We start from the raw sequence: 27,967 nt of genomic DNA on the forward strand, positions 1-27,967 counted from the left end.
TACCCGATGTTTGCATTCAATTACTTATTATTTGTGAGTAACAAGGCATGAGTTTTACTTGCCGTCAATATTAGGGCTGCGACGCTTACTACTGGCTTCACTTGTTTCTTCATAAAGTCTTGAAGAAGACGCTTCCATTTCATGCAAGATCTGTCAAATCAAAAAATGGTTAATGAAGCAAAAATAAATATTAGAATATCACTAGTCAAGCGTCAAATTAAGACCTTGTGAAAATTTTTGCGACTTATGCAATATAGTAAAAAGCCGTTTCACGTGAATCACATTCAATGATTTGTTAGATAAAAATGAGCATGCACCACTCTTATTGACCTTCAAAATCAGGTTTTTCACCATCTATATATCATTTTCGTCACTGTTTATCCCCAGTTTCAACTGCAATTCTTTGAAAGACATAAAGTCAGTATATTTAGGGATGAGTTAAACAAAAACAATTAAATGCATAAGAGTTGCTGCAATTTCCCAATGTACAATGAATTTCGATAGTAAATGTGCATTTTGGACGAAAAGGAGAGCAAACAAAAAATAATGAATTAAAATTTTACTCATTTATCCAAACATATCTGATGCGATAAGAAGCAAGCTGACCTGAAGTTAATAAAAAGTTCTGCTTATTGTGAGCTGTGTATAAAACCTTGTACGTATGATTTGAGCGTATTAAAGTTAAAGTTTTCCGAAAATATTTCTATTGTCTAAATTATTCTTGTGGAAGTTATAAAGATTTGTTAGCATCAAGTTTAATGTTTGGTTGTATCTTTTAGGTATATTTAACTACAAGCTGTTTCTGGTAATCTGAATTGATTCGTAAGGTGGCAAAAGTTGAGTTTATCAAAATCACAAGTCAAAACGATTCCACACCCAGAATGCAAAAATGTTCATTGCTGTAATTGAATTGAATAACTAGTTTATAATTAGTTAATCGGTCTAATTCTAAATAGAAGAGCCTCAAACATAGCAGAATTATATTAGAATTTCTGCTGTATAAAACCATGTGGTCCAAAAGCTCTGTTTTACAAATCAGAAATCAAAGTTTTCAGTTTTTTATTTAATGCTATGAATTCGCATGTATCACCTTAGCGTTAACAGCTCGACGAAAGATAATTGCAACGTCACAAAACGACTACATGTTTACAAAAAAGGACTAAATATTTAAAATATTCAACGATGGCATGCATGAGTCTATTTGCAATTTCAAACTAAATTTTCTTCCTGATTCATAAATGTCATTTCATACTATCACAAGTATAATGAAAAAACACATATTTTATAAATATACCGTCCGGATCCTAAGATAAATATAATTACATGCTAGCAAGCAATTTGAATTCCTTAGCAAGCAAGCACATCATGATAAACACGCCTTACTTCAGATGACAGTGATTTTTTGGTAAGCAAATTGTAAGCAATTTGCAACTTTGTTTAATTGGTATACAACAACAGGATCACAAGTTGCTACGGGTACCTATGATGTACATTTATAGTACTAGGTTGAGACTAATATTTATTAAAATTGTATTAATTATTTTTGACGAACAACTTTTATTTAAGATCTCATTTGTACATCGTTTACACACACAAAAATTCTTTGTGTTTTGTCTTACAAACCTTTTACTGGTCGACGGTTGAAGCTTTGAACATTCGATATTTCAGATTTCTTGACGTTCTGATAAGTTAAGCGTCAAATGGCTTCGTCCTTTGAGTTGATACGTGGCAAATTATCTTGTGCAACTGAATTTAAAACATTTAAAGATAATTGCTATGTAAAAGCAAAGATACGCCTTATGACTTTTGTTGTTTTTCTTTATAAGTTTGAATTTAAGTTGAATTCATCAATAGAAATGAGAAGTGTAAATTATATTACATTATACCATTTTCAAGGTACTTTGGGAGCGATTGGTAAAAACTACAGCTCGATATGTCACTTTTATTTTTATACTAGTGGTACTCTTGCCTGTTGAATAACACAATATCATTGCACATATATATGTCATGAACGTCTAAATTGTGCTTGTTGAAATCTTTAGTATAAATGGTTTATTGATAAACATTTAAAAAAGCTACATTTCCAAAATAATAACGTTGGTAAAAGGCAAACACTACTTTTTACAAACATAAATTAAATTATAATTAAACACATCAAGATAAACACGCCATATTTTAGATGAATGGCAGTTTTTTGGTAAGCAGTTAATATGTTTTTATTTGTAACTTGGTTTGATTTGTTACACACACAATAATTCTTTATCTTTAGTCTTACAAACCTTTTACTAGTTGTAGGCTCAAAACTTTGAACATTCGATCCTTCAAATCACTTAACGTTCTCAAAAGTTAAGCGTCAAATGGTTGCGTCCTTTGAGTTGATACGTGACCAATTATTTTGTGCAACTGAATTTAAAACATTAAAAGTTTATTGTTATGTAAAGCAAAGATACGGCTTAATGATTTTTATTGTTTTAATTAACATGTTTGAATATTATTACCGTTTCCTTGGTATTTTGGGAGTTTGTTAAAAAACCTTAGCTCCATAATTAAGAGTTGATCTTATACATGAAAATTCACAATATCAGATTGTGGAACTTTTGTTTCATTTGCTTGTTTAAGTTGAATAAAACAAAATAGGCGTTCGTTGGCTTAAATGTTGGAAAAGTAAATCTCACGCCTTGATAAGATAACAATACATAATATTCTGATAAATTAAATGAAGGAAAGCTGATATAGAATTCTTATTGTAGAAACTATAAAGATTTGTTAAGATCATGTCCGATGTTTGTTGTATCATTTAGGTATATTTCAAGCTGTTTCTGGTAATCAGAATTGATCCGTAAGATGGCAAAAGTTAAGTTTATTAAAAGCACAATTCAAACGACTTCACACCAAGAATATAAAAATATCCATTGCTGTAATTGAATTAACTAATTAGTTTATAACTAGTTGATTGGCATAATTTTAACCCAAAAAACCTCGAACGTGGTCGAACTAAAGTAGTCAAGAACTGTAAACTGAATAAATTTTTTTATATGTAGACATATACAACACCTCCATGTGGTCCAAAAAAGCTTTGTTTTTATAAACAATGTTGTACTCAGATATCTCAAGATTACAAATATCATGTAAGCTATGTTTCTGCGATGAACACTACATCGGGTTTCTTGCTTGGCACGAAAATCGCGAATTATTTTGAGCTTTTGTTTTTAAATGTGAAGCCTAATTATATATGCAAAGTGCACTTCCGGTTACCCACTAGAGATACAAACTACTATAAAAATGTATGTCGGATAACGTTTACAAACAAGGATTTTCGAATATTTAAGATATTTGGCAACGTTTTACTTATCTCAAATATCTGTCATGGATAATTAAAGTTATTTAAATCAATTTGGCATCAAAATTATTTCGATACCTGTAAAATATCGGCGTTCGTGTTCATTTGAAGATCGCTCGTGCAAGAATCGAATTTGCCTCATAGTGGCCAAGGCAAGATAATTCACAGCTCGCTTTCCAAGTTTAGAGGCAGTTATGATCTAGAATATGTTTCAATGCTTAAAATTGTGGTGAGTACCTTTATTTTATCATTCTTTATAATCTAGAGATTGTCGTATGTTACTTTTGCCGTGACTTTATGAGTCCAGGTATATTGGTGTAGGAACAAACAAATTTACTAAGCTTAGTTTATTCTTAGTTTTAATTTCTATTTTTATTTTATAAAGATAATATTATCACTACACCTTGTTACAGCATTTGGATATGGTATTCATCAGTACGTATGGTTGTTATTGTCATAACATGCAGGGGCGGATCTAGGGTATGTCAAATCAGTCACGCGACTGATGTTTATAGTTCAAAAATTACTTATCAAATTTAATGATTACAATTTTTTGTGATCATTGAATTCTCGATGTATAATCGTATGAATTTCATTGTCAAAATTCTGTTTTATATCTAAAATCTTACGTAAATATCACGTTTTAGCATATCTGGAATTATATTAACTGACTGACTGATAAGCGGTGATCAATGATTAATATTTTTTAACATGGGGTTATGTGATTATGTGATTTACAAAATGTTTTTGATTAAGAGTCACGTAGCCTTAAACCTTAAAATAGTTGTACTTTCTATTGCAAATCACAGCAGTTTTTAAACAGTGATATAATTTTACATAGAGGTAATTGAATGTTTATTCATAACAATGCATGGTTGCTTTATAATACTAGTAAGTATCATTTGTCCAATTATTGCATTCAAGACAATATGTGTTTTACAACCCACTTTTTTATCTCTTAGATTAGTTTATTAACTTAGCCTATTTCTTTAGTAAGCTTGCAATGTCAGTTAAATTGTTTTTATTTAGAACATTTTCCATTTGCTGTTGTTAGCAAGTAAACTATAATGTTATACTTAAAATTTTAGGGTTATGTATAAATTAGGTATGATACATGCATGTAAAGAAGAGAATAAGTTACAAATGGTTGAGGAGACATATAAGTTACCATGACCTGTGAATGAGACTCATCATTTTTTATCAAAACATTTTGCTAAATGTTGTGATCACCAGCACTTAGGGGAATGGGTTGTAACATTAGGATATGTTTAAATCAATCAAAATAGAGTGAAAGTTACATTTTATTATTTATTTTAGTTCATATCATAATGAAATGTGACAAGACGAAATACAGAAAAAACTGGACTTTTGCTAATAGAGCTTCAAGCTGTAGTAATCTGTTCAAAAATATTTTAGACATGATCGTGAACATTCATAAACTTTACAAAAATTAGCTCGAACCATTACCAGTCCTAAACAAAGTTCTTTCTCTTTGCAAGTTGGTCTTAATGATTGTGATATTGGGGAAAATGACCGTGCTGTTTCTGGTGAAGTTGATTCTTTAGATGTTTCTTTTTGCCATGGAAAAGCTAATTCTTTGGTCCATGGGAATGCAGACATTGGGGAAAGGCATTTTTCTGATTCTTCTGATTTTGAAGATGATAGTTTAAGTGTTTCTTTTCAAGATGGGTTAGTTGATTGGTGAATGAGTACTCAATTAAGCAAAATTTTGTTGATGGTTTGCTTGCTCTTAATAAGGATAATGGTCATCAAAATTTGCCTAGTTGTGCTTGCACTTAGTTGCATACATCAAGATGTATTTCCATTCAGAAAAATCTGGCATGGATTACGTATATTTTTCTTTTGGTGAACAATTGTTAAAGCACTTTCACAAGCATCCTTGTGAAACAGTTAAAAACATTAATCATCTTGAGGCTTCCTTTGTTTAGAAGATTTCTGCAAAAAATGTATGGCCACTGTTGTGTGCCATTTTGAATATCAAACCTGTTTTAGTGTTTCCTATTGTTGTAACATGTGGTGACTCTAAGCCAAAAGACTTGGAGTTTTGGATGAGTTTATAGAAAATTTGAAGGGTATTCTAGAAAGGAGTCAGAGATGGGGAAAAGGTTCTGACTGTTACAGTAGGGGCATTGTTTGTGATGCTCCTGCAACAGCCCTTGTTAAAGGTACAAAACTTTATTCTGATTATTTTGGTTGTGACAAGTGTACACAAAAAGGGAAGTGGCTTGGTCAAGTGATTTTCTCTCAAAATAATAATATGGAATTGCGCACTAATATTTCTTTAAGAAAGCAGATACAAGAAGAACATCGTCGCTTTGTTAGCCCTTTCTGTCACTTGCCTGTTGATATGGTAAAACAATTTCCAATTGACTACATGCATCAACTGTGTCTGGGTGTTATGCATAAATTGATTATGGCTTGGATGAGGGGAAATCGCGCTGCTAAATTGTCTGTTGCCCATGTAGAGGCTGTTAGTAGAAACAGGAGTGCAGTTTTTCACATATTGCTACCTTGCATTTAAATCTAATGAGTGATTTTGCTTTTTAGATTTGCTGGTGTACAGCGAGCTGATCTCCCTTGCAGAAAAAGGTATAAGGGCAATTATAATCCTTGTACAAGTATACAATTTTTTGACAGAAGCATGCCTTTATAAACATTCTCTTTCTATACTAATACAATGTTGATCTAGATTTATATAAATGTGAACTAGTACCAGAAATTCAAAACACATAGGATCATGCAATAACTTCCCCATCTACTAGTAGGACACCATCTCAGCGTAGTGGTAAGTTTTCTGTCATCAGAACTGACTAATCAGCAACTTTCATATAATATGTATGTCGACTAGAATGTTGAAATAATTTTGATTGATTCTTTTTAAATAACTTTAACATTTGTATTGTACATTTACTGTTTTTCTACGTCCATCGTTGCATTATAGGGCTTCTGTATGTTCTACAGGTGCTGTAGGCGTTGGTCCTTTAAAATATTGTTGTAGTAAGTTGAAAAAATGTTAGTTATAGTTAAAATTACAGTTGTGTTCACCACGATTTGATGCGAGTTTTATTTGAATTTTCTTTTCAGCAAGTTGTAAGGTTTATATTTTTAAGATATTACGTAGGTTATACATAAGTTATTCTATTATTTTCTTATCTATCTTGTAGGCATCCAAAGTTCAGTTCTCACCAAACTGGAAACATTAATTGATAAAAAAGAAGAAGCGTTGTCAATATTGCGTGCTCTGTTAAGGGCTAAGAAAGGTGTAGACGAGCACGAAATTTTTTGAAGATGTTGTACCTAATCCCTTAGATTTGGTTGAAGAACTTGAGGACCTATCCTCTACGTCTTGATGAAGAAGAGTCCAGAAGAAAGTTGGTAAGTTTTGGAAAGTTAACCACCCATACGTATTTAGTAATATTTATTGGCACTGCCTATTTTTTATGCATGACTCTTTCAAGTGTTACGTAAAAAAATGTGACAAAGGAAGGCATAGCTCTTCACCTTTATTGGTTTGGAAACGTGAAAACGATTGTTTCATTTGCAATTACGTAACATAATATTGACTTTTTTTCTACCATTTGTGTTTGAAGCTTGAAAACATGCACGTTTGTCAAAGTCTGAAACGTAATTTTAATGACGATTTTCGTGACGTTAGGGGGTCAGATTATCTGATTAAACTATATGAATCTAGCATTGCGTTTTTCGTGAGAGCATTGTCGTTTTGTTATTGATTTATATACGTTACGATATTTCAAACGGCTCTTAGGAGTGTGTCGTTTTATTTGTGCTGAAAAATTTTAACGAAGAAACTATTCTTTCTAAAAGCTCTCACCATTCACTTTGGATGGTTTTATTTTACAATTCGAGATCAAAATGTATATTTATATATGTGTAAATTGAACTTTTCCATATAATTTATTTTTTACTTTCTTTACCAGCTGCAGTTTTTGGTAGCACTGTGCGCAAACACCTGTGCAAACAGTGTTAGAAGAATTATGACAAAGCTAGGAACAAATAATCTATGGTCCCAATATAGTTTAAAAGGCAAAAAGTCAAAGTGACTATTTCAGCACCTTGCCCTCTGCAAAGTTATAACAAGTAAGCACAATCAGACAATAATGATTGCTGCAGCAGTACCATGTTGTGTCTCATTTTTCTCGTTCATGAATTGGAAAAACAGTCATTTATGTTGCTCCTTGTCATAAGGAATATTATTGCAAGTTTTAAAAGCTAATACATTAAACTGTTTTGCATATGTCACTATAATGAATTGTTGTTTATCATTCATCTTACGAAAATGATTTAGTGTTTTATCTATGCAATTTATATAAAGTATGTCTTTTCTGTTTCGTTTCACTTGCTAGAAGCCTGCCTTAAAAGGCATAAAGGATGCAGCCAGGCCAACGTTAAAGAGCAAATCGCCGAATTTTTAAAATATGCTCCAGGCAAGCGAGAGGGTTCCAGATTTAAGGTAACATGTCATTGTCATCATAGATTGCTGGGTAAAGTATATAGATGCCATTTTTTCTTTGTTTGATCTTCTCAACAACTTAGACAGGGAGAACTCAGTGGAACTGAAGTGGAACCAATTCAGAAAGAAACGATCGGACACAATGAACGATCGCAAGTAAATAACAAATTTTTAAGAAATTTTGAGATTTTATAGAGAAACCAGTATTTATCTTTTGTACCCAAGCTAAAAACCGTATCTAAACAAAAGCTTTGAGAAATATCAGGCTGGCAGCACATCAAATTTAAGAGCATGGGAAACACTCAACTCTGATAAGAAAATCTTAGAGACAGTTGGAGAAAAAAATTGAATTTGACACTATTCCTATTCAATGAGCTTTATCCAAAAAATACAACTTTTGGTTTCCAATTCAAATCAGTCCTTATGCGAATATCTGTGACTACAGAACTAGCTGAGAAGATAAAACGCATTTTTCATGACCTGCTACAAGCGTCTCACACAAAAATAAGGGATGTTATACGGGTTTTGGGCACTCTACCTTTAGGTCTCCCGTTGCATTATTGCTGGCTGGTATAGATAAAATCGATGCCCTTAAGTTAAACCGCGGTAAATTTGACGGGACAATGAGCCTGTCTTCAGAGGCCATACATGATTTAAGATGGTGACAGTCATTATTACGCACTACTCACTGGCACTTTATAAGCACAATGATTCTAGCATTTGCCTAAAAACAGATGCCTCGTTGACAAGGTGGTGCTGCTCCATAAATGGTTTATGTGCTTGAGGTAACTGGATGCCCTTGGAGGCTTCCAGCCGTTTAAATTATTTGAAAATTCTTGAGGTATTGTTTGCCCTTGAGTCATTTTCTCTAGAACTAAAAGGTCATCATGTTAAACTAATAATTGATGATACTACCGCTGTAGCTTGCATTAACCAATAGGGCACATGCCACTCAATGTCAGTTCACAACTTGACATTCAAAGTCTGGACATGCTGCACTTCGTATGATATTTGGTTGACATCAACGCACATTCCAGGATTACAAATTGTCACTGCGGATCGAGAATCTCGAATATCACGCAGAGAAACAAAATGGCAGTTGAACAAGACTCTGTTCACGTGTACCATTCAAAAACTAAACGTAACTCCGAACATTGATTTGTTTGCGTCAAGGTTGAATAATTAAGTGAAACCCTATGCTTTATACCAACATGACCTGTATGCTATAGCTGTCAACGCCTTTACGATATCGTGAGCCAATTATACATTTTATGGGTTCCCGCCTTTTAGCATAATTTCGCAAGTGTTACAAACAATAGTACAAGAGAAAAGCACAGGACTAGTCTTAGTCCCTAATTGGCCAACACAATTTGGGGGGCAGCTTTAATGCAGATGCTAATAGCACATCCAGTTGTTTTACAAAACTGGAGTTACTACTTTGCCATTTATTGGGAAACTCCTCTCTGATAAAGGTATTTCTCTAGGGAGCTTCTAAAATATCCAAAAGGCCTGGTGGACCGGTACCAAGAACAATATTCTACATACCTTAACCGTAGGCGACAATATTGCAGTGCAAACAATATCGATCCTGTCGCGTCCTCTGTAGAAGAGGGCACTAATTTTGTTACAAAATTTTACCATGAAGGTTTATCCTACAGCGGTATTAATACTGCAAGGAGCGCCTTGTGTACTATCTTAATGCTACCAAGTGGCATCTCGTTTGTTACACATCCACTCGTTGCTAGGTTTGTTAAAGGTGTATTTGATGCAAGACCAGCTCTTCCTAGATAATGCTACGGTCTGGGATGTTTTAGTGGTATTAAAGCATCTTCGAAAACTCCACCCTCCAAAAAATGTCAATTTGAAATCTCCAACACTAAAACAGTGATGTCCTTAGCTTTATTATTTGTATATAGTAAGTCCAGCTAAAACTGTGGGCTTTTATATCGAATACAGACTTTAATAAAATCGTTTTATTAAAGTCTGTAAATATATCCTTTTTTTGCATGAGGAAGTATCACATGATCATCTTCAGTTTGAGTCAATACAAAATGATGGTTCCAATCAATATCAGTATCCTATGAACTTTTCCCTTTAACTCTAATGGAGCAACTTATCTGTGTCAAAAGCTCTTTTATTTTTAAACGTAAAAAAATGTTTTACTGAGTTTAACAAATTGGTACGAAAGTTTCTAATTTCTAATTCTTAATTTTCTAATCAAGTCTTATGCCGAGCAACTAATTAAGAGGGTTTTTTCTCGGCATTAAGGATTGGAAGGATTTCTTTAAGGAGTCCACACTGTTCTAGTTTTCTATTTCCTTCCAATCACAGGACCCTCGCATTGCGATTAGCTAGTTCAGCGTACTTATGGGTCAGATTTATAATTGTGGTTATCATGAATCAATAAAATCTAAAATTTTCAAAATAACAAATGTGGAACTGGTGGACGTGGCTCCTTACGCTACATTTAATTAGCAAATTTCTTTTTATTTATTTAATTGTACTTACAGAACATAGAAACGGTAGCTCTTCACAGACTCTTTATTTATGTATGGAGTTTTCAGATAAAACTTACAGTAATATAAATTACAAATAAATGGACATCATTTTATGATCTTGCTATATCAAAGCTGCATGTTAAATTGCATTTACAATGCAATGAACATTCTTCAAAATTACTAAAGTATGAAACTGAATAGAATAAAAATCATTTATAAAAATAATAATAATTGGCAAGTAATTACTAAAAATAGCAATAATTGCTTTGCATGATTTCATCAAAGTTCGCGTGCCTCATTTTGGGCTCCCATAACCGGGTTTTGCACACGTAACTCGTCTACCTCGTCCAAACGCTCGCTAGTCCATTGTATAGTAGATGTATTAGCTCTCACTTCACGCTCCAAAATTTCCACTTTTTCAAAGAGATTGACAAAAAAAGTAGGGACTTGGTCAGCCATGCCTTGAATTCGCGCAAATGATTCGTCAATATGGTCGAAACGCTCGTAAAACTGTACCATAATGAATGAATTATCTCTTGCTTGCCGCTCGAGGGTTTCAATCCTTTCACGCATCGAGGAACCATCTACAGACAATTGAGTGTTATTATTATTGCTCCCATAACGACTTTCTAGACTCTCAATTCTCCTTTCTAAGCCTGTAAGTTTTCCAACCAACATCAAAAATTTGTCTGAAAGAATCGCACGAACAGCAGTGATTCGGTCGCCCAGGTTTTGAATAGCAGTGGTAAACTCTGGACGCGGTGTATAGTTACTTAACTGTGTAACAAATGCCATAACATATCGCAACAAGGCGCTCACGTGATCAATTATATTGTCATTCATATGTTGACGGATCTCCTTTCGTTTTAAAGTCTGTGAAAAAAAGAAAAAGATAATGGCAAAGCATTATTTTCCACAAATTAGCGTTACTTGCAACTAACTTCGGTAATTTTAATCTAAATATGATGAAGAACAAATTTTGTTCCCTCTAAGCACTGAAATCATTAAATTAATAAGAATGAACAAACATGCCCCGTTTTCAAACAGAGAACCTATACAAATCAACTTTCTGACAGGTCAAACCTGTTTGATAACAAATAAATAAGTTGTGCAGCTGCTTATAACTGGACGTTACCATAATTTCATTTCTATACTCAAAATATTGGTAACGGTGGTGCTTATCTTTGTTTTGAAGTTCTAAATTTTGGCAATAGTCATAACAAAATAACAAATTTCAAACGCGTGCTCTGATTGGTCGATGCCTTTATGGAAATTTGTCAAGTGTTTGAATGGCCTGGTGAACATTGGCGTAGCCAGGAAAAATATTAACTCCCGCCTACCCGTGTCGCGCCGAATTTGAAAATTTTGAAATCCATAGCCTTGGAAACAACATTTCCTGCGATTTGCAGGGCGAAATATTTCTTGTACAATACGTTATAAAAACATGTTTTTATTAGCTGCATTCTTAATATGGCAATTGTCAAAACTTCAACTAGTTAAAGAGGTACTAAAGGCGGCTCAGTGAAAAGTTACGCAGGAGACAATTGTCCCCTAAAGCACAATGAATCAAACTCATCACTGCCCCTGAATAAACAGAAGAAATTTGGATTAGTACAAAAAATAACATAGTAAACGACACTTCCTAAAATGCATAGGGAGAGATTGTTCTTAGCATTCCACTTCTTAGTTTACACTTGTTTAAATTGGGGCAGGTAGACAGGGACGGCTTTATTCTTTAAAGTAATGCTTAATGTTCTCAATGAAGTACCGTGCATTATAAGAACATCAATTTATAAAGAAAAGCTAGCCTCCTGGGTTTTTCTACAAATTTTTCAACCAACTCATTATGCAACACCTCTGATTCTCTCTTTTGAACTTGCATTGAATAAACGTTATCTCGTTGCTAACATGAAATTATAAAGTAGTCCAAACATTCTTACTTTGTCATAACTGCATCCAATGGCTTGAAATTCACATTTTGTCGGCACTTCATTACAAGTCGTCTTTTCATGGTGTTCAGTATCTTTCTTCGGTATTATTTGATTGCAATATTTACAAATCACGGGATAATATCCACATACATTTTCTTTGTGATCCTACATGTTAAAAGGAAATACAAAGCAACGACAATTTAATGGATGAAGTTTGGTCTCCTTTCTAAAAAGGCGGTCAAAAGAAATTGATAGTGATTGCTAAGCAATAACAAAGACAATAAAGAGATATTTATTACGACACAAAATATTTATCTCAACTTGCTGTGTTCCTGTGATTCATGCACGCACCTTAAGTGAAGCATACGGGACATCTTTACCACAATATTCACATTTTACATTTCGATATTCACATTCATTCTTCAAATGTTCGTCAAGGAGAGAGCGAGGTAGCTGAATGTTACACTGTTTATGTATACAGCTGATGAGCGCATGCTTACAAACTTGAGAATGACCCTAAGGAAAAAACTTTATAAGTGAAAATGCCACACTTTTTTGATAAATTTCTCTGCCCAACTCACCTCCAATTCTTCGTGTGTACCAAACCATTTACACGCTTCAGATGGACAGTGTAATTGAATCCTTTTTAATTCACGCTTCGTGAAAGCATCCAGGAAAACCTAGAGGGATCCATGAAAATTGATCTTTTATGAAACAAGATTAAATGTAGCAAAAGACAGAGTCACTTCACTTCACTCAAATGCAAGTTTGCACTAGACGTTAAATGAAACAGTAACGTAAATTTCTTATAAGAACTGTTGGCAAACTTTTTTGAAGTAGAATTCACCGACGCACTAACGCTAATTGCAAAGGCTCTTAACATGTAGACTCAACAACGAGCTCAACATGTTCAACACCGTGTTTAGGAGAGTTGAGTAGTAGCTATTAAGCGGTGCTAAGCGTTGTTGAGTGAAGTTTGAACTTGCTCAAAATTTCCACTCAACATCACTCAACATTTGTTTTGTTCCATGGTCACCAAACCGCACTTCAACTTTGTTTATAGCGCAATGAAACTTCTGGTTTTTAAAACAGCACACTCAACATGGTGAGCGAAAGCATGCACACTACCTGTGCAGCTTATATTGTTGTTATTTACCTGGTCACTGAACCGTTTATGTACCTGTATATACGCTAATGGTGGAGTATTTTATCTCATGATCCTACGCGATATCATTTGAAGACTCAACATGTTGAGAGCGTTTACACACATCGTTTAGCATCACTCATCAAACACAAAACAATGTTTAGCGCATGTTGAGTCAACATATTGAGAACGTTTGCACGTAGCTTTGATAACCTATGTCACAAGACACGACAATATACGTAAATCGATGTATTATTTTTTAGAACTCAAAGAGTAATTATAATTATAGTTGTTAAGCCAACATGCTTATTTAGTCGTGCTATGCTAATTTTTCTTTGCTCATTAACTGACAACCCTGTAATATGGAAAATATTATGTACTAAAATTTACAAAGCAGGACTAAACTTGCGGGATGGCTGCGCTAATGATCGATAGCAACAAGACTGTAATTGAATTTTCTGTCAAATCTTTGCAATATTTTCACCTACGTTTTCCTTGGTCAAATTTTCTTTATCTTCAGGACATTTTGGATCAGGATTTCTACAGATTGAAAAAAGACAAAAACTACTAACAAGAATGATCAATTTCGTAGAGTGGATAGCGTAACCAGTTCGACAATTAAATAGGGGGGGTGGTGGTCAGTATTTGTACATGAATGTTGTGATAAATTACGTTCCTAGGAAAGCAGCTGTTATTTAGGATTGTAAAAATATGAGTATGATGAGCTCTCCCTAGTCTCCTACGCAACAGTTTTTAACCAAAGTCGTATCAAGAGATCTAATAGGGAGCTTTAGCAGAGCCTACGAGTACGACTACGAGCAGGTTAGCACTATTTTCCACCCAGCAAACCGCCCTTTACTTTACACAATCGGAAAAAATTAAAGATGGCGGCTAATGGGAAAGAACCAAAAGGTAAAAGGAAACCATGCATGCACTGGTGTTTTAGGTCGTTTTGAGATGGCGAGTAATTTTATATTTTTATAATACAGTTTTTAATATCAACATATGAAAATATTTACAGATAAATGTTGCAGTATAAATGCAACCACCTTAAGTTATAAACTTATAATCCAGGCTGGAAAATATGTCGTTTTCGACGATTGTGTATATAAAATATTATATTGTGTAAAATATTAGATTGTGTAAAATATTATATTGTGTAAAATATTATATTTCAAAATAAAGGGCGGTTTGCTGGGTGGAAAATAGTGCTAACCCTACGAGCACGATTTACGTCATTTTGGCGCGAAAACATTGTTGCGACAACAAAAACACGTAGCCGTCATCAATCTGAGTACGATGTTTTATAAAAAATTTGTAGTCGCGACTACGATGTCTTTTTAAGCAAAGAAAGTAGGTATATTTCTTCATTCTGTAAGAAATTAGTTTACAGTACTATTTTCGAGCATCCAGGCTTTAATTTAGAACCCTTTTTGAGCGCAGATGTACATTAAAAAGGAAAATATGACCTGCAAAACTTTCATGTATTTCGTACGGAAAGTGAAAGGTAAACAAACAATAAAATAGTACAAAAATATCGTACTTAAAACTTAAAATAGTGAAGATTTTTCAGTCTAAAGAGTCCTATATTCTCGCAAAACCAGTATTACCGATTCATTGATATCATTAATGACAAATAGAGCCGTAGCTGATTCGCAAACGTCGGTGTTTTACACAATAAAAAGGCTCGTTCTGTTGTTTACAACTAATGCAAAATTTAGACGAAGCGATAACGACAACAACCTTCCTCGTGCCATTCCCTTACACGGTCAAATTTCGTACTCGTTCTCGTAGTCGTACTCTTGCTAAAACTCCCGACTTAATTGAACAAAATGATAAGCAGGAATACTTTGGGAAATGTGATACGATATTGGGATGCATAATCATGGTCTATTGAAAGATCATGTATGATAACTACTATAACTTTTTATGGATGATTTATTACTTAAAAAATGACGTTACCCAAGAATAATGTCCATACAAGATTTACAAAACAAATGTCCACACGAGGTCTGCATTGGATTTATGAGAAGGTGATGACAGTAAGTACAAATATACTTCGCTGGGATTTTTTCTTGATCTTCATCACGGATCTTGATTCCAGGCATCGTTAACAAAGTCAAAATCTGTTTTCAAAGAAAAAAAGTTTAAAACACGTAACTAGCATACCAAAAAATAAACACAAACACCACGTTTCTTTAAATACCGAAGAAAAGAGAAAACCACCTGCAGTTTATTGAAAAATAAAAAAGACGTTTGGGCAAATGCACCTTACGTGATCAGGATTTTAAAATATGTTTAAATGCCTTGATTTTTTTTGCTTTTTCCACTTTCTTAACGCTGTTGTACCAACAATAAGAGCTTTTACTGTCACAGTCAGTGACAGCAGAAGACGTTTTGTATAGAGCGGTGTAGCAAATAACAAGAAACGTCGTAGCAGGCGCTTGGCATTCAGTCTATTAAGCAAAGTTTCAGCTTCATTAGGTCATTATGTGTGAGAGAGACAGAAAGTATGAGAGGCCATTTAAAAGTCAATTGTTTTCCATTATCGAACAGGAACTTATTTAAGAAAAAAAAACATTGAAAAGCTCTTTGTAACAATGAATAATTGAATAATGGAGGGGTCTTGGCACCTCCATCTTAATCATTTTGAGGCTGCAACCTCCATAGCCACCCATCCCCTACCTTTGGTCACAGTTTAAATGGAAAGTCATGGTTTGTTTGATTGTTGGTTGACTGGTTAATACTGGCTATCTTCTGCTATAGTTACATTCAATTATCTTAATTTAACTTTGAGTGACTTTTATGTTAACACTGTACATGATTCATTGACACTCAGCAAAGAAAATTGCCCTTGACAAATGCAAATCACAAAAATCACTAGAAATGACCTGTATGTAAATATTCTGTGGCATTAATGTCCATTTTAAGGATGAACACACGAAACAAATAAATTATGTAATAGCTTTCACCATGATGCCTGTAAATACATGGCATTCAAACATCATTAAATTTAAAGCAAGAAGCTAAAAGTGTAGGTGTTTTTCCTATAATAGATGGACACTCACATTTCAAATGAACATGTTCTCTGTACAGACACCCTGATACCATGGTCATGAATAAAATTTTGTTGCTCACAAATCTGGCCAATGCCAGCATATTTTACGTATGTAGGCTTATGTATGATAGTGGTATGGTGCCTAATCATGCATTCAATTTTTTACAATCTGGGTGATGTTTTATCCCTTCTATTGCAAGATTAACTTGACTTAATAGTATGCATAGAATAGAAAAGGTAACTTACCACTTGAGTCCTGGCCCTGTATCTTACAAGTTTAGTGATTGAGTTAGAACACAGAAGGAATCAATTTTTCTTTGCACCTTAAAAAAAGACACAAAATGTGAAATGTGAAACTGGGGATAAATTTAGTGCATTCACTTCAAGACAGGGATGGATAAAGAATGATTTTAAAGGGGGACATGAGGTGCTTTGATTTCGATAAGACATTTTTCAATGTCATTGTGTCATGATGGGCTTTTATGTTAAATTCTGTTACTTATAGCATAGGTAGCCTAGTGGAAAATATTTTTGAAGTGTGCTCCACAGAACACAAATCATAATTGCTTTTTTCTCAATTCATTTGTGTATTAATACTTTACAGGAAAATTCGTATAACGAGTAGCGAGCGCTCGGAAGAGTGAGAAATTTTGAATTTCAAAGCCTTGGGAATGCCATTTTCAGCATTTTAGAGCAATACAAAATGCTTTGTGTGGACATTGTTTTTTTCAAAAAAAAAACTGTAAAGTGAACAATACTTGAATATTTTGCCAAATGTTAAGGGTCATTAGCATGCTTAGGAGGATAAATCTTACTTTACAACAATTCTATTTCAAAACAGAGATAGTCTTTAAAAATTTCTACCAAATTGTCAGGCATAGACCCCCCTAGTAGCCCCCATTCACACCTCTATGTAATGAGTTAAATTAGAATTGAGGTACTACAAGGGAGAGTTCATAGATGTAAAAAAGCTCAGACTTCAAACCATGCAAGTTTATTGAACCCTTAACCCATTTCCACTTACAGTGGCAGAAAATTAACTTTTTGAGAAAAAAATCAAATTTTTTTTCTGCCAAAGATTAAACAATAAGTATCAGAGAGGAAATTTTGCAATTAAGGACAGTTTAATGCCATTAAAGTTTATGAAGCCTTTCAGTAGACTATTATCTTCTGTAAGTCCATGCAAGTTGTGCTATATAGCAATTACCAGTAGCATTGTACTTGCTAATAAAAACAGAATGTAAACAGCATGTCTTTAAACATGTAATTACATAAATGTTAAAATTGGTTCATTTGTCAAGCTTACTGGTTATGATAAATATCTTTTCATAGAATCAAAACTAGTTAAAATGTAAATCTAAAATAATTTAGTTTAAAAATTATAATGATCATCAGAAAAATTACCTAGTGATCATGAAAAATACTTGGCTGTTTTGCCAAATTTCAAGGCTTATCTGCATACCTAGGAACACATCATGGCAAACAATCGAATATGAGCCGTAGATCAACACACCTTGACATCTCTACATGAGGTGTTCAGTTAGAAAAGGGGACAATATGTGACATGGGACAACATTTCATGTATGTGAAATAGCTCAGGTTTAATACTATCCCAGTCAAATTGTCAAAATAAAAAACTTCATGGATCTGAAAGAGTCATAATCACAGGTTATAGTAAACAGTCTATCATGTAATCAATATTAGTTTTCTCAAATCTTAAACAATGTGTAGTATAATTGTCCAATGATTGAATAATCAATGATCATAAACTGAAAAGCCCAAAACATTTGTTTATAATAAGGTATATAATACCATGACACCTTATGGCTACAGATTTTTTGTCCATTGAAATATATTTGCAGGAATGTAGGATTTCGCTGCCATAACGGCCAAGATTCCCCAAGCACTAAAGAAATCATAGCTAAAAGTCCTTCGGCAACAACAATTTTAGAAGCATTAATCTGCTTACCATACGCCATATTACGGTGGCCCATAAGGGACACAATACTTCCATGCAAAATATTATGTTTTTCATTGAACATTTAATATTTCCACGCAAAATACTATGTTTTCCATGGAACATTTCATATTTCCGTGCAAAATACTATGTTTTCCATGGAACATTTAATATTTCCGTGCAAAATACTATGTTTTCCATGGAACATTGTTGCTTCGCCGTACAATATTGCTTGTTTTCCGTGCAACGTTCAAACTTGTGCGCGCGCATGAATTGAATATAATGCAGTTGCTTGAAGTTTCGAGGAAATCTATTTGGTAAATCTAATCATTGAATCTCATAAAACACGAGTCTGAAAGTGGAATTTTTATAGCAAAATGTTCTGCCAAAGTTGTGGAACAAAGCTTTTGGATAAAGCCAAATTTTGCCACAACTGTGGATTTTGTGCATTATCAGATGTCGGTAAGTACACAACCCTATAGTTTATAAAATACAAGTGCACAAACGTTCGTTCAATTGTAAAATGGAAGTTGTTCATTCTACTTTTTATTTATTTAAAATCTTCTTATCTATCCCTATTCTTCTCATATGTTTTCTCATATTTTTGGCTGTTGTATTATTTTCTTAAACGATATATTTCAAACTGTTTTTAAACACAGAAATAGGCTCAAAACCTCTAAGCAAGACCATTGGAGTAAAGCCCCTTTCATTTGAAGAGTTTCGTAAGAAGAAAGAGGAAGACAGATCATCAAAATTTAAGCCAAAACCTGGTGGAAAAAAAGCAAAGTTGTCAAAAGAGGTGAAGGTGCAGGTTGGCATTGTGAAAGACAAAAATGGAGATGGTGTATTGGTAAGAGTGAAGTCAAGGACAATAACAATTGCAGTTGTTGAAGATGTTGATGGAAATGCTCTTCTTGAAAAAGCAATTGATAAACATTCAAGACATCATAAACAATTTAACAAGTATAACAAATATGTTCTTTTGTATAATGACATGTCAATTGTGAGGTATTTACCCCAGACCAACATACCATTTGTGCTTTCAAAATATAAAGAAGATTTGTTGCTGCCATAGTCCAAAATGTATTTCTGGCTATGTACAGAAGATGATTTTGAAAATTCAATTTCTGATGAAAGTTCTGACAAGGAACTTGAAGAGATTTCGATGAAGTATCATGAGTCTCAACCTTCTACATCAAAGTCATTGGCCACAACAGGCTGTGGGGATTTCAATGAAGATGCAAGTAATAAAATCCTCCAATCCTCTTCTTTGTCTTCTCAAAGTTCATTTACCTCAACGTCTCAAGTTTGTAGTATGTCACAAGGACAATTGTCTCAGCATGGAATAGAAAAATATCTATTGCAACATCAATGCCCTACATGTCTTGGATACTATTCACATGCAGACATAGAGGCTCATGCAGACATGTGTGCAGAAAGGTGGATAGACCCAATTGGCAAGTTATCAGATGACAATCAAAATAACCTGGAAAACACACTCATTGCTGAAGAGGAAACTGGACAGCCAACTGTTGCCACTATGCAAGAAGTGGTTCATCTAATTCAGGACAATGTTAACAGATTGTCTACCAACAGAGTTACTATTCGTAGGCGATTAGCTTTTGCAGATTATGTGGATGCATGGAAACGAAAATGGTTTGCTGAAGGAGGAAATCTTAAAATTTGTTTTGCTGGTGAACCTTCTATTGATGGTGGTGGCCCAAGGAGGGAGTTTTTCACAGGTGAGAAAATCAGTGAAGATTTTTTTCAATTCATACTGTACAACTGTGCAAAGAAACCAATATGTTGTAATTTGAATATTTGTTTTTATACCTTGTTTAATGCTAAGTCTGTTTCATTGTATTGACAGATGTCCTACAACACATTAAGCCAACTTTGTTTGATGCAAATGGTTATCCACTGTTTAGTGCACGAGCACTAGCAAATAAAGACTTCATGGTTGCTGGTGAGTTAATATCATCCTCTCTGGCACAGGGAGGACCAGCCCCATGCTTCTTGCTAAAGAATGTATTTAATTATGTGGCTGAAGGGGTAAATAGCATACAGGCCAACAACTGGTTGGAGTTGGTTCATAATGCTAATTTCAAAGATGAAATTGATAAGGTAAAAAATATGCACTCATTGAGAAAAGCAAGCAAATTTCACTTTAAAATATCTCAAAGCTGCGCTTAAAGAATAGAAAAAATTAACTCTCATTTGTTCTACTTATTACCATAGCATTCTTAATTGCATTCAGTTAGTTAAATGTGAGAGTGATGAGGAGCTGAGGACATTGCTTTGCTCAGATGACATGATGAACATTCTGCAATCAATCGGCTACAGGGGTGTTCCCTCCAAGGAGAAATTGGCCTCACGAGACAACATTATTCGGTATAAAACCATGGTCATGTTTTCATACATACAGTTCAATCTACATTGTTCATCTTTTTTGACACATCAATATCTTTTGTTGTAGGTCGATTATAATTGCAGGAATTGGCCATATGCTGGCAATGATGGACAAATTAAAAACTTGTCTTACACTTTTTGGGGTTCTGCAGCATATTCAACATCACCAGGAGATAATGGCATCAATGCTTACACTGGATGGTGTTGCTAATTTTTGCTTGACTGCAGACATTGTTCTTGAAAATATGACTGTGGAGTTTAGCCCGGAAGGAAGCAACAAAAAGCAATTGGAAATAAATGTCCGCAAATTTTTTTGTGACTATATTCAAGAATTGGACACAAAAGGTGAATGAGAGATAAATGCAATTGTACCTACTTTAATGGCTTTTGACTGTCTTAAACACTTTTCCTTTATAGACACTAGCACATCATTAAAAACGCTGTACAGATTCATCACTGGGAGCAGAAAAGCACATCACTGTCAAATTTAAGCATGGCTGCCCTGCGAATTGTAAATGCCGTCCATCTGCTGCTACATGTGACCCAAGTATCTGCTTTCCAATTCACTTTGATAATACTAATGATTTTGACTTAGCGATGGACAATGCCTTACTGGAGTATTCGGGATTTGGTTTTATATGAACTTGAAAACAAAGTCCTTCAATGTACATATGATATTGTTCTGTTGTCAAAAGAATACTTTTTGCAAACTTCTTAAGTACTGCATATTAACTACACATAACTCATCAAATTATCAAAATATTTGTAGCATCATTATAGTCTTCTGGAAACTCTAGTTGTTGAATGTCCACTAAGTAATTAAAATAGTCTTGGAATATTTTCCCATTTTCAGTTTCTTGCTGTGCAATTCTCATTTCAACTTCCTGCAGCTTCTCATCAGGGACTTGGACTAGACAATCAAAGCCTCCATATTGCTCTGGGATGGAAAACAATATATCAGGTACTCCAGAGACAGTTTCATGTCTTGACGGTCTTATATGATGTGTATTCCAATATAATTGCACTTCATCAAGAGAACTTTGAAAGGCAAACCATAAACATTGTTTAACATTGTCATCACACAAGTTCAGCTGCCTTTGCTGAACAAAGTCTTTAAAAAACTGGATCCACCAACTTGTACATGACTTTTTAAGATGTGACCACCAGTTTTCAATTCTCTGATTATGGGTAGATGTCCCGAATGTATGAGCTTGTTCTCCTTCCATTGGCCAACTATCATTGGCTCGAAAATAGCATTGAGCAGCAGAAATCACACCATTTTCAGTACCACAATCAGATCTTATTTGAAGTGGACAACCTCTGTATCTTCTGACAGCATCCAAGTAGAGCTGTGCAACTGATTCAGGAGCATTGTTTGACTTTACCACTTCCAACCATAAAACCTTCCGGCTGAAGCCATCAACAGCACCATGGATAGGAAAACCAAATGGCTTCAATTTATCATATCCTGTTGGTAGTCACTTATAATTCATATGCTAAATTATGTCACTGAAGTAGATATATAAACAAATTTTACATGAAAAAACATACCATCAATATGCCAGCATTGATTTGGACCTTGAGAAATATACTGCCTTTGAAGCCTTTTCCTTCTTCTTCTAATACTTGCCTCTGGGTCAAGTTGTCTTAGAATTGTCGCAACAAGTTTCCGGGGAACGTGCACATGATGTTGAATTCGAAGAATGTGCCACATCTTCCGATAACCGGCTAATGAACCTCCAGCAGCTTGCATTTCTTGCCTGAGAAGGGTTCTCACATTGTCCTCAGATATGTTTTCATTTCGACGAGACAAATGATATGATTTCAAACGTCTTTTGAGAGTACGAACAGTCATTTCAATACCATGTTTCTTCATCAGCAAACAAACAATGAGGTCGTATTTATATCCAGCATGAAAATAATTTTCAATAATTTCTCGTTCATTCTCTGTTGTTAACAAAATTATATCGCATTTAAGGCCACATGTGAATAATAAATCCCTTAAATACCCGGGGTGACATATATGTCACATGTTTATTATGGGAACGTCCTTGTTTTAAAATATTTATTTTCTTTCTTTAATACCCATTGTGACATATATGGCACTCTTGGCCGCCATATTAAATCATTAAACTCAATAAACGGGGGGGACAAACCATTGAGCTCTATAAGACCTGGAGGGGCAAAGGGGCCTGGGCCTCGTGGTCAAAAACATGGCGGTAATGGCGGATTTTGGTGGTCAAAACTTCCACTTTAAAAATTTTTTTCAATATTCACTCCCTCCTGATTTCTAATACTGTTTATGTTAAACGAAAACAAGTGAGAAAAAAAAACGATTACGATACCGACAGCATATCATGTGAAAATAATGCTTCAGCATTGCGTGAAAAACACAGTACACACACACATCAAAATAAAGAAAATCGACGGTAGAGAAACGAATATTTTGGCTGTAACATTTAAGTTATTTTATGACATTTTAACCTTTTAAAAGTGAAAATCAAACGGCAATCTTTACTAGACCTGTCAATCTCGTCAAACTTATACATTATTTCATGCTTTTGTGTGTTTGACTGTTTGTAAACAGTTTGGTGCACCTATTTTTCTTGCTTCAAATGGATAAATCTGTGTAAAAAATGCTCCTAAGGAAGCGAGAAAATGTTTGCTTCAGCCTACGACATAAGTCAACTGAAAATTTACCATGGATAAGTATCATAAGTGTATTGTCATTACCTGATAATCTACTGAAAACTCATAAAGAAAGTATGTTGAACTAGAACAGCTACAAATATGAGAAAAAAAATTCAAAACACCATGACACTGTTGCTTGGTAATTTGTATTTTATAAACAGCTTGGCAGAATCTTGGATCTATTACTGAACAGAACTACATTAATTTTCCATTGAAATTACAAACTTGGAAACTAAAGTGCATTGGTTTCTCTGACAAAAACACTGTCTATTGCTGCATGAAGGCAAAATAGTTATTTGACAGTGTAGCTGAAGAAATTTATCAAGTTCTATAGATATTATTGTGCATTACTTACAGTTTTTTGGAATTGTGTAATATATGTCATGAACAAGATATAATTTTTCAAAAATTCTAACCCCTTCGAGCACTACTACTCTTCTGTTTTGCTTAAACAACTTACAGCTACCAATACTAATTATTTATATGTACATACTAACATTTGGGAATTTAATAATAAACAACTTGTTAAATCTTTGTATTTTACATCAAGCCTTTGAATTAGTTCCTTTTATCTCTTGGTAAAAAAATATTAATGAAAGACTTACAAATCAAGTTTCCTGAAAATAGTATTTTGTACAAAGAAACTAAATAATTGGAAAGGTCACATGTTGAAGACAGACTTTGCTTCTTTGACTAGGTTGCTTGACCATGAGCAAATTTAAATTTGTTTACAATTTGCTCAAAGAATTCTTTTTATTGATTTCTACTAATTCTTCATAAGACACAAAGAATTTCTTTGCCATCTATTTTTGCTTCTTCTACATTCAACTTTGTAACCAATGCATCTGATGTGAATTTGTGGATCACCTGGAATCATACCAAGTATGGATTTAATGAGATGAGATAATAATATGTTTAATTTTTCATGCATATTAATGATATAATCATAAGCTATTGTTGAACAAAAATTTCAAGGTAGAAACAAATCTTAGCACATTGTTCAACACACTACTTTTATCTTGGTTTTGAAGTAGTAACCTGTTTACTATAACAATAAATACTTCATTTACAGAAACGCTAAGTAGTACTTTAAAATTGTTTGCATAAATCCAACTTTCCAATCCCATTATAATTGTCTACACTACACAGTCAGTCAAATTGAGCAGGCAAACAGTTTAATAGTTATTTTATTATACAACATATACCATAGTTCTCATTAATTTTGCATGGCACTGCATTCAATTTCAACACAACTCTGTTGTAAACTTTCCTTCATCTTTTCAAAAAACATGAACAAATTATGCCCCATTTTTGGGAGGTAAACTCAATTCAAATCAGGAGAGTTTAGCTTGATGCCTTGATCATGATACAAGATGGATGCAAAACTCGATAAAAATTGACAGCTTCGCCACGTCTGGCGAGCGATTAAGTGAAGAACAAACAAGACTGGACCAAAATAACTTTAAATTAAAACTTAGTAGTAGAAACACTCTTCAAGTATCGTGTTAAAAACAAAATAGTAAAACTAATACTGTGCTACTTACCGGAGTCAAGAAATGTTCCTTTTCTGTCGCTATTTCAGCATCCCCAAACCACAGAAGTTGGCAGTTTAATAAATAAAGTTTTAAAAAAGTGTTTATGTTAGGAAAATAAATAGTTTTGATGTTTTCTATACTCGCAATCGTGGTGGTCAAATCAGGGTGGGCGACAAAAATTTTATTTCATGAGCCCGCGTCTCTCCGCTGACTTTGACCACCAAAATCCGCCATGTTTTTGACCACGCGGCCGCGCGCTAATAATTTATACTAATTTTGTTGACGTTTCCCCTCCAGTTATTATAGAACTCAATGGGACAAACACTATATATTTCGATTTAAAAATGGCTGCCATCACGCTTCGAACATTGTATTGATGTCCTTGAGTTGTTCGCGGTAGAAATTGCACTTAAAGGGCAAAGCTATAACTTTTTAACGGTTTCATATAAACAAGCTATATTTAAGGTATAAAATATAGTTGAATACTGGCATTAAAATAAAAAATTTTCATCGTGGATTGCGTTTGAATTGAGACGTGCCAAATATGTCACATTGGTCATTTAAGTACCTTGAAAGGCATTATTGAAATGAAGTAGAAAAATTGCCATATTTTGTAATTATCATTTGTGTAATTATTATTATACATCTATGTATTCTCTGTAAATATTATTATTACAAATTAAATAATATCTATTATTACAAATTAATAATATTTTTCATAGCTTTTCTTAGTTCATTCAGTTGACAGTTTCATATGTAAGTATGCGAAGAAGTCGACAAGCTTATGCAGTAAATGATCTACTAGAGTTGATTGACAAAAGTGATAGCGAGTTTGAATTCAGTGATGGGGATTCTGAAGAAGAATACACTCTTGAAAATGACCAAGAGGTTGAAGGCTGTAGTAATATTCAGCAAGGAGAAAATAGTAGTGATGAAAGTGACAGTGGAGATATTGACAATGTCCCTTTGGTTGAATTACAAAAGCGGAAGAATTCCTCCAGCTCCTCTCAAAAAAAATATACATACAGATGGAGGAGCCATGGTTTTGATGCACCAGAAGTGCCTTTCCTAGGTGAGGAATACATAGTGCAAGATCCAGAGCCATCACCATTGGAACACAGCCAATGGGAGTGGCAAAGAGATGGAGCAAAACAGAGATAGTTAATGAGTATAACAAATTCATGGGAGGAATTGATCTTATGGACATGCTCTGCTCTCTCTATCGATATTCGATCAGGTCCCGAAGATGGTATTTGTACATCTGGTACCACACCTTGACAGTTGCCTTGGTCAACTCATGGCTTGTTTATCGCAAGCATCAGCAAAATGGTAAATTCATGAAGCTTAGCAAATTCCAAGCCTTGGTTGCTGAAGGTTTGTTATAGGCTGGGAAAAGCAGGAAAAGAGGTTGTCCATCAGACACCATATCTCCACCATTTAGAAAGCGACCAACCGCAGTACCGGTAGATAATGTGAGATATGATTGTGTCGACCACATGCCAGAATGGGACAATGAAAACCGGCAAGGCTGCAAGCTTTGTAAAAATAATTGCTCTTATATTATGTTTAAAATGTGCAAAGTTTACTTGTGTTTCAACAAGGAGAGAAACTGTTATCTGGAATATCATACCAGGCGATAACACTTTAGTTACTGTATATGAAGAATAATCAGTTTATACTTGACATACATTAAAAATGCCATTTTTTACTATAAATAGTTCATAGACATCTTATGGGTGCTGTTTTATTAAGAGTTTTGGGGTTTAGCATATAAATTGTTGTTATTTATAAATTGCATGTTTCAGCAAAATATTAGAGTAAAACGCACCTAAATGCCCAATGTGACAAATATGTCACAGCATAGAAATATGCTCTAACTATAAAAATCTTCAAATTTTTCTTTAAACTTTGCATATTGGCACTATTTTCAATAAAAATTCAAAAATTCAAATTTTTTTTCAAATTTTTTTTACTTTGGGTCTTTAAGGGATAAACAGAATTTAGTATTTAAGAAATATCTTACCCGTTTGTGTAATTCCACATGAAGGACAAAACGTAATGTGAACTTGACAAGGAAACTCTACTAAACAATGTTTACAAGCTGCCATATTGGTTCGATTGGGTTCGATTCTTCGATTCGATGGATTCGATGGTTTCGATCACAATGTTTTTGATCCATTTCTAGATCTTAATATGCGCGCGCACATGTTTGAACGTTGCACGGAAAACAAGCAATATTGTACGGCGAAGCAACAATGTTCCATGGAAAACATAGTATTTTGCACGGAAATATTAAATGTTCCATGGAAAACATAGTATTTTGCACGGAAATATTAAATGTTCCATGGAAAACATAGTATTTTGCACGGAAATATTAAATGTTCCATGGAAAACATAGTATTTTGCGTGGAAATATTAAATGTTCAATGAAAAACATAATATTTTGCATGGAAGTATTGTGTCCCTTATGGGCCACCGTACCATATTGACATAAATCGCATCACACACTCGCATAAATTGACTTTGATATTTTACATTCATGCATACACTTCAGTTATCCTTTACTTACGATTTTGGATGTAAATTTCTGCTGAGAAATCTCTAACAAAATGATGGCTTGCTTTTCAACATCAATGACTGAAATGTCTCTCGGCTCTCGCGTCTTTGCCCGAACATTTACAATTCATTCATAAATTTCATAAATTTTTCACCCTCTTGAAAAAAATCGCAATCTGGACAGCAGCATTCATGTCAATATGTGAATTTGTAAAAGATTTTCCTAAATTTCTGCGGTGGCGCTGATTATAGTTTCTATCATGCTTTTGCAAATTACTATGAAACGATCAAACATTCAATTCAGATCAGTGTTGCCAGATGAAATTTTAAAATATTCATGCTCGCTTGCGTCAAAG

At 34.0% G+C, this 27,967-nt stretch overlaps 3 protein-coding genes and 2 long non-coding RNA genes across 10 annotated transcripts; 3 read left to right on the forward strand and 2 right to left on the reverse strand.

Annotated features, from left to right (window-relative positions):
* The first annotated feature begins 3,282 nt into the window (after positions 1 to 3,282).
* Positions 3,283 to 5,343, forward strand: LOC124449700. The gene is made up of 3 exons (XR_006949504.1): positions 3,283 to 3,569; positions 3,726 to 3,820; positions 4,658 to 5,343. It is a non-coding gene; the product is annotated as an uncharacterized LOC124449700 (long non-coding RNA).
* Positions 5,344 to 5,647: 304 nt separating this feature from the next.
* LOC124449707 lies at positions 5,648 to 8,093 on the forward strand. 3 transcript variants are annotated; one of them, XR_006949515.1, is made up of 7 exons: positions 5,648 to 5,950; positions 6,051 to 6,146; positions 6,303 to 6,358; positions 6,526 to 6,736; positions 7,300 to 7,459; positions 7,726 to 7,832; positions 7,916 to 8,093. It is a non-coding gene; the product is annotated as an uncharacterized LOC124449707 (long non-coding RNA). The 3 variants fall into 3 exon arrangements; XR_006949516.1 differs by lacking the exon at positions 6,303 to 6,358; XR_006949517.1 differs by lacking the exon at positions 6,051 to 6,146 and having other exon boundaries at positions 6,323 to 6,358.
* A 2,193-nt stretch (positions 8,094 to 10,286) lies between these two features.
* LOC124449677 (TNF receptor-associated factor 5-like) lies at positions 10,287 to 27,740 on the reverse strand. Of its 3 annotated transcripts, none has more exons than XM_047000633.1 (8): positions 27,625 to 27,740; positions 16,710 to 16,786; positions 15,368 to 15,531; positions 13,894 to 13,945; positions 12,843 to 12,941; positions 12,613 to 12,777; positions 12,271 to 12,426; positions 10,287 to 11,203 (listed from the first exon to the last, which is right to left on the reverse strand). In XM_047000633.1, exons 3-8 carry the CDS (start codon positions 15,511 to 15,513, stop codon positions 10,610 to 10,612), a joined length of 1,212 nt encoding a protein of 403 aa, XP_046856589.1. In that variant the 5' UTR covers positions 15,514 to 15,531; positions 16,710 to 16,786; positions 27,625 to 27,740; the 3' UTR covers positions 10,287 to 10,609. The 3 variants fall into 3 exon arrangements, with proteins under 3 accessions (XP_046856589.1, XP_046856588.1, XP_046856590.1); XM_047000632.1 differs by lacking the exon at positions 27,625 to 27,740 and adding an exon at positions 18,433 to 18,671; XM_047000634.1 differs by lacking the exon at positions 27,625 to 27,740 and adding an exon at positions 17,868 to 17,946.
* LOC124449671 lies at positions 18,718 to 21,681 on the forward strand. 2 transcript variants are annotated; one of them, XM_047000624.1, is made up of 6 exons: positions 18,718 to 18,882; positions 19,080 to 20,162; positions 20,291 to 20,544; positions 20,678 to 20,811; positions 20,897 to 21,174; positions 21,247 to 21,681. In XM_047000624.1, the coding sequence occupies exons 2-6, from the start codon at positions 19,502 to 19,504 to the stop codon at positions 21,318 to 21,320; spliced, it is 1,401 nt and encodes a 466-aa protein (XP_046856580.1). In that variant the 5' UTR covers positions 18,718 to 18,882; positions 19,080 to 19,501; the 3' UTR covers positions 21,321 to 21,681. The 2 variants fall into 2 exon arrangements, with proteins under 2 accessions (XP_046856580.1, XP_046856581.1); XM_047000625.1 differs by lacking the exon at positions 18,718 to 18,882 and having other exon boundaries at positions 18,911 to 20,162.
* On the reverse strand, positions 21,576 to 22,684 carry LOC124449024. Its single transcript, XM_046999967.1, has 2 exons — positions 22,381 to 22,684; positions 21,576 to 22,297 (listed from the first exon to the last, which is right to left on the reverse strand). Exons 1-2 carry the CDS (start codon positions 22,682 to 22,684, stop codon positions 21,576 to 21,578), a joined length of 1,026 nt encoding a protein of 341 aa, XP_046855923.1.
* Positions 27,741 to 27,967: the final 227 nt, after the last annotated feature.

Source organism: Xenia sp. Carnegie-2017, unplaced genomic scaffold (genome assembly GCF_021976095.1).
Source record: "Xenia sp. Carnegie-2017 unplaced genomic scaffold, XeniaSp_v1 HiC_scaffold_23, whole genome shotgun sequence".
Classification (NCBI taxonomy): Eukaryota; Metazoa; Cnidaria; class Anthozoa; order Malacalcyonacea; family Xeniidae; genus Xenia; species Xenia sp. Carnegie-2017.

Coding starts and splice junctions, on each gene's coding strand:
- LOC124449677 (XM_047000633.1), bottom strand. CDS start 15,513: ATGCCTGGAATCAAGATCCGTGATGAAGATCAAGAAAAAATCCCAGCG. Junction 12,942..13,893: donor AAAATTTGACCAAGGAAAAC/GTAGGTGAAAAT, acceptor GGATCCCTCTAG/GTTTTCCTGGATGCTTTCAC. Junction 12,427..12,612: donor TCCCGTATGCTTCACTTAAG/GTGCGTGCATGA, acceptor TTTAACATGTAG/GATCACAAAGAAAATGTATG.
- LOC124449671 (XM_047000624.1), top strand. CDS start 19,502: ATGTATTTCTGGCTATGTACAGAAGATGATTTTGAAAATTCAATTTCT. Junction 20,163..20,290: donor AAGGAGGGAGTTTTTCACAG/GTGAGAAAATCA, acceptor TTGTATTGACAG/ATGTCCTACAACACATTAAG. Junction 20,545..20,677: donor TCAAAGATGAAATTGATAAG/GTAAAAAATATG, acceptor AATTGCATTCAG/TTAGTTAAATGTGAGAGTGA.
- LOC124449024 (XM_046999967.1), bottom strand. CDS start 22,684: ATGACTGTTCGTACTCTCAAAAGACGTTTGAAATCATATCATTTGTCT. Junction 22,298..22,380: donor TCAATGCTGGCATATTGATG/GTATGTTTTTTC, acceptor GACTACCAACAG/GATATGATAAATTGAAGCCA.